At 60.4% G+C, this 4,346-nt stretch overlaps 1 protein-coding gene across 1 annotated transcript; it reads right to left on the reverse strand.

Moving 5' to 3' along the window:
* Positions 1-1,257: 1,257 nt before the first annotated feature.
* Positions 1,258-4,304, reverse strand: H696_02257 (CMGC/MAPK protein kinase; the record flags this gene model as incomplete). The annotated part of the gene is made up of 7 exons (XM_009496159.1): positions 4,121-4,304; positions 3,341-3,942; positions 2,987-3,116; positions 2,689-2,822; positions 2,412-2,526; positions 2,090-2,297; positions 1,258-1,952 (listed from the first exon to the last, which is right to left on the reverse strand). The coding sequence occupies exons 1-7, from the start codon at positions 4,268-4,270 to the stop codon at positions 1,258-1,260; spliced, it is 2,034 nt and encodes a 677-aa protein (XP_009494434.1). The 5' UTR covers positions 4,271-4,304.
* Positions 4,305-4,346: the final 42 nt, after the last annotated feature.

Consider the following 4,346-nt stretch of genomic DNA (forward strand, 5'->3'; position numbering starts at 1 on the left):
CCCCCTCCCCCCCTCCCCCAACAGGCGGCAATCAGTCTCCCCCTCCCTTCTTTCCTTCTCCGGCACCTGCGTACGGTCTACTCGCTGACCTGTGGATGGGACCGAGGGTGAAAAGGTTCACATGGAGGGCCAGATATGCCCTTGTTTCTCCCTTGTCGCGGCTTCACCCACGTGTGCATGCACACGCACACACATCCGCATGTGTGTGCGTGTGTGTGTGAGAGAGAGAGGGTCGGTGTGTGTCTCTCCGACACCATGAGAGAGATGCTCAGCAGTTTTTTGTGTCTCCTCTCCCATCTGGTCGTGCGCGCGTGTCCCCAGCCCAACTCAGCGCGCATGTCTGTCTCTCAATCTATCCTTCCTCCTCTGTTTCTTGCCCGACAGCCCCCCACCCCGCCCCCTTCCTCCTCTTCCTCCTCTTTAATCTTCACAGCATGTACACACATAATAGACCCCCTTTGAATGGATGCCACCTTCCCAGGTGGTACATCGAGCCAGGTGGAGTCCCCATGCTAAATGTGCAGAGAGAGCTGAGGCAGTCCTCGCCTGGGCCGCTTGTCCTTTCCTCTGTCACGCCTTGGGTCCTTTGCCTCACCAAAGACCCCCCCCCCCCCTCACTGCCGTTGACAATGAGACATGGAGTTCACCTACTTTTCGTAAAAGTGCACATCGTAGTTTCGCAATGCGCACACAGGGGGGCGAGGGGAGGAGGATGGTGTTTATTACGACAAGGAGGTAACTCTTCTGGGGCGAAGTGCGCGTATGCATTCGGCATGGACACGATGCACACATGTGGGCGCGACCCTCAGCCTCCCGTTCGGGCAGCGTTTCCAAGTGCTCAAGGGCAGTGAGAGGGGGTAGGGAGGGCGAGAGGCGGGAGAGGGACGAGGGGGAGGATAATGTACAGCTGTGTTCGCGTGGTCCGTCACAGGGAGCGGGAGTCACGCAAAAGCACACATGGGTAGAGAGTGAGGCGCACTTGCGCAGGCAAGGGGAGAAAGGCGAGAGGCAGCGGTGCAACACAACGCGAGGCATGTGCGCGACACATCTAGGTGAGAGGGGGGAAGTCATGCCGCGTATGCGCGTGCACGCTCACATGTCACATGTGGAGAGATGCTGCTTCTGCCGCCTCCCGCGCAAAGGCAGGGAAGGGGGGGGGGGGGCTACTATGGTACAACTGGCCGTGTGCGGCCGAGAGGGGGGAAGGGAGAGAGAGGGGCGCAGAGCCGGACGGGAAAGACCACATGCGACACCTCCCTACATGCGCGAATACTGGTGGGACCCGGTGGCGTGATGGTGGTGCGACGGCTGCTGCTGCTGCTGCTGCTGCTGCTGATGTTGCTGCTGATGTTGCTGCGGGTGGTAGGAGGTGGCCCCCGTACCGGGAGTCGACATCATGGACGTCCGGCCACCGGCACCGGGAACCGTGCCGCTGTAGTGCTGAGGGTAGTGCTGGGGGGCGGGAGCGCGACCGACACCGGCTCCGCCCATGGCGGCGATGTTGGCACTCGATGAGGACTGGCTGACGGGAGTCGAGCCGATGGTTTGGCTGGCCACGTCGAAGCCCGGCTCGGCGGCTTCCGGATGGAAGGCCAGCATCTCCAGGAAGACCTGATTGCGCACGGATTTCACGCACTTGGAAACCGAATCCCAGTCCAGATCGAAGATGGCCGGGGCCTCGGGCTCATCGGTAGGGTCATGCAGTGCGGCCAGATATGGATGGCGCAGGGCATCCTCGACAGTGATGCGCTTGGCCGGATCGAAATTCAGCATGCGTTCGGCCAGGTCGATGGCCAGATCGCTAGCGTTCGGGAGGAGATCCCGCAGGGACATCTTGTTCCGGGGCGGGAGGGACCGGAGGAAGGTCTGCGCACGGGGGTTGTGCACCCGGGCAATGAGCGACTCGTCCGGGGTCCCCGTGAGCTCGGTGATGAGGTTGAGCTGGTGGATGTCTATGGTGTTCATATGTGTGTGTACGTGCGCGTGTGAGCATCCTTTCGCATGAAGGTGTTGAAGGGATGGCATGGGAGAAGGAGGAAGGAACACCCCCCTGAAGAGAGAGGGGAGAGAGAGGTGACAATGAACGCACAGTCGCGACCTGGGAAGAGCGGGCGCCGAGCAAGAATCTCCACCAGGATGCAGCCAACACTCCAGACATCAATGGCCTTGGTGTAGGGGCACCAGCCGAGCATGATCTCCGGAGCACGGTACCAGCGGGTAGCCACATATTCGGTCAAAGCGCTAATCGAGGGGCTGGCAGATTGGTTGGCCACGCGGGCCAGGCCAAAGTCGCAGATCTAGGAGCCCAGCGACAGGGAAGAGAGAGAGAGGGGGGAGGGGAGGGGAGAAGGTTAGAGAGGATGTCCAAAGTCGAGGGGTGGGAAGTGGATGTCCAGGCAGCCACCACATACCTTAAGATCACAGTTACCATTCAGCAGAATGTTGCTGGGCTTCAGGTCGCGATGCAGCACGTTGGCCGAGTGGATGTACTTCAGACCGCGAAGGATCTGATAGATGAAGTACTGGCTGTCAAAGCGGGCATGCGCGTGCCCCGGCCGCAGACACGCGTATCAAGGAAGAGGAGCCTGGGTTAGACTCGCCGAATTAAGGGACCACACGTCATGGGGGGAGATCGCGAGGGGGATGGGCAGAGTGGAGGGGGGGGGGGGAGATGGAAGAAAAACGTACCAGTGATCATCTGTCAGTGGCTGGGAGGACCCCACAATCTGGTGCAGATCAGTGTCCATCAGCTCGCTGATGATGTACACGTCGTTGAACTTGGCCAGACAGGGAGGCCGGAGGATCTCGTCGATCGAAATGATCTGCATTTCCCCGCGAGAAAAGGGAGGGAGACAAAGGGACAAAAGGGTAAGACATAGATATGACTGTGAAGCGACCATACGTAGATGGGATGTGTGTGTGTGTGTGTGTGTGTGTGTGTGTGTGCATGGGGAGTCAGGCGAAAAGAAGAGAGAGTGACACGCACATTCTCGTGGTTGAAGTAGCGCAGGAGCTTGATTTCGCGCAAGGTGCGCTTAGCATCAGTCAGATGGTGGAATGCGTTGGCGATCTTTTTGATGGCCACCTTCTTGCCGGTTTGCGTGTTGATGGCAGATCTGGAAGTGTGCAAACATGTGTGTGTATGTGTGTGTATGTGCGTGCGCATGCATGCGCATAGTAGTGGATGGGTCCAGGGACGGAGGAGGGAGAGGAGGGAGAGGTTAAAACACAGGAGAAGGGGGGGGGGGGGGATCTGACACCCAGGCAGCCAAAGACACGAGGAATACCCGAAAAGGAAGGCATGAGCAGGAAAGGTAGGCCCACAAAAAGGCAAACGTACACGACCACTCCGTAGGCGCCCTGGCCAATCGCCTTGATGATTTGGAACTTGGGATCCACCTCGAAGTTGGTCCCACCGACATTGACCGAAATGGTCACCGGCGGGGCAGGCATGGTACTGACCGGGTGCTGAAGGTGCTGCTGCTGATAGCCAGCAGGCCGGCCGGCTGAATGGTACAGCTGCCCAGAGATGGACCGATGCTGCAGGGCGGCCGCCGAGGAAGCACCAGTACCGGATGCCACCCCCGGGTGGACTTGATACGCGGAGGAGGACACGGCTGAGGCCATGCCGCTGGTGGGCGGCATGCGAGGCTGCTGGCCAGGTGCATAGGCCGATGGCTTGGAGCCAGTCCCAGCAGCACCAACCGCCCGGGGCCCAGCCGCGGAGGAGGGGGCCTGTCCCTGGGGGTACTGCGCTCCGCCGGCCGCCGGACCAGTCCCGCCGTAGGATTGGTGCCGACTGTACGGGATGTGGTAGGTCGAGGGACCGCCATCACCGCTCGGCGCCGGGGCATTCATTTGCTGAGAATGTGCCGCTTGTCCGGCCGCCGCCGCCGCCGCCGATGTGTGTCCCTGACCATGCTGCTGCATTTGCTGGTGATGCTGTCGCATTTGACAAGGAGCGTGTGAGTTAGCGGGAGCGCGCGTGCTTGCGTGCATGTATGCATGCGTATGCATGCGTGTGTGTATGTGTGTGTGTGTGTGTGTGTGTATATGTATATGTGCATGCGGAGGAAAGAGAGAGAGAGAGAGAGAGAGAGAAGTGAGGAAGCAGCCATACCTCTGTAGCGAAGGGGGTGGCACCTGGATGGAAGGGGGGCGCCCCGGGCTGGTAACCACCAGCGGCTGTAGGCACAGCACTGGCCTGCTGCGACGAGGCCGTCGAAGCCTGCTGCGCTGGGGGGCGCTGGTGCTGATCGAAAGAGGACATGGATACTTCTCGAGGGAGAGAGAGAGAGAGGGAGGGAGGGGCTGTCGAGAAGGAGGGACTATTGGGAGGGAGGGAC

This window comes from Fonticula alba, assembly GCF_000388065.1.
Source record: "Fonticula alba strain ATCC 38817 unplaced genomic scaffold supercont2.3, whole genome shotgun sequence".
Taxonomy (NCBI): domain Eukaryota; order Rotosphaerida; family Fonticulaceae; genus Fonticula; species Fonticula alba.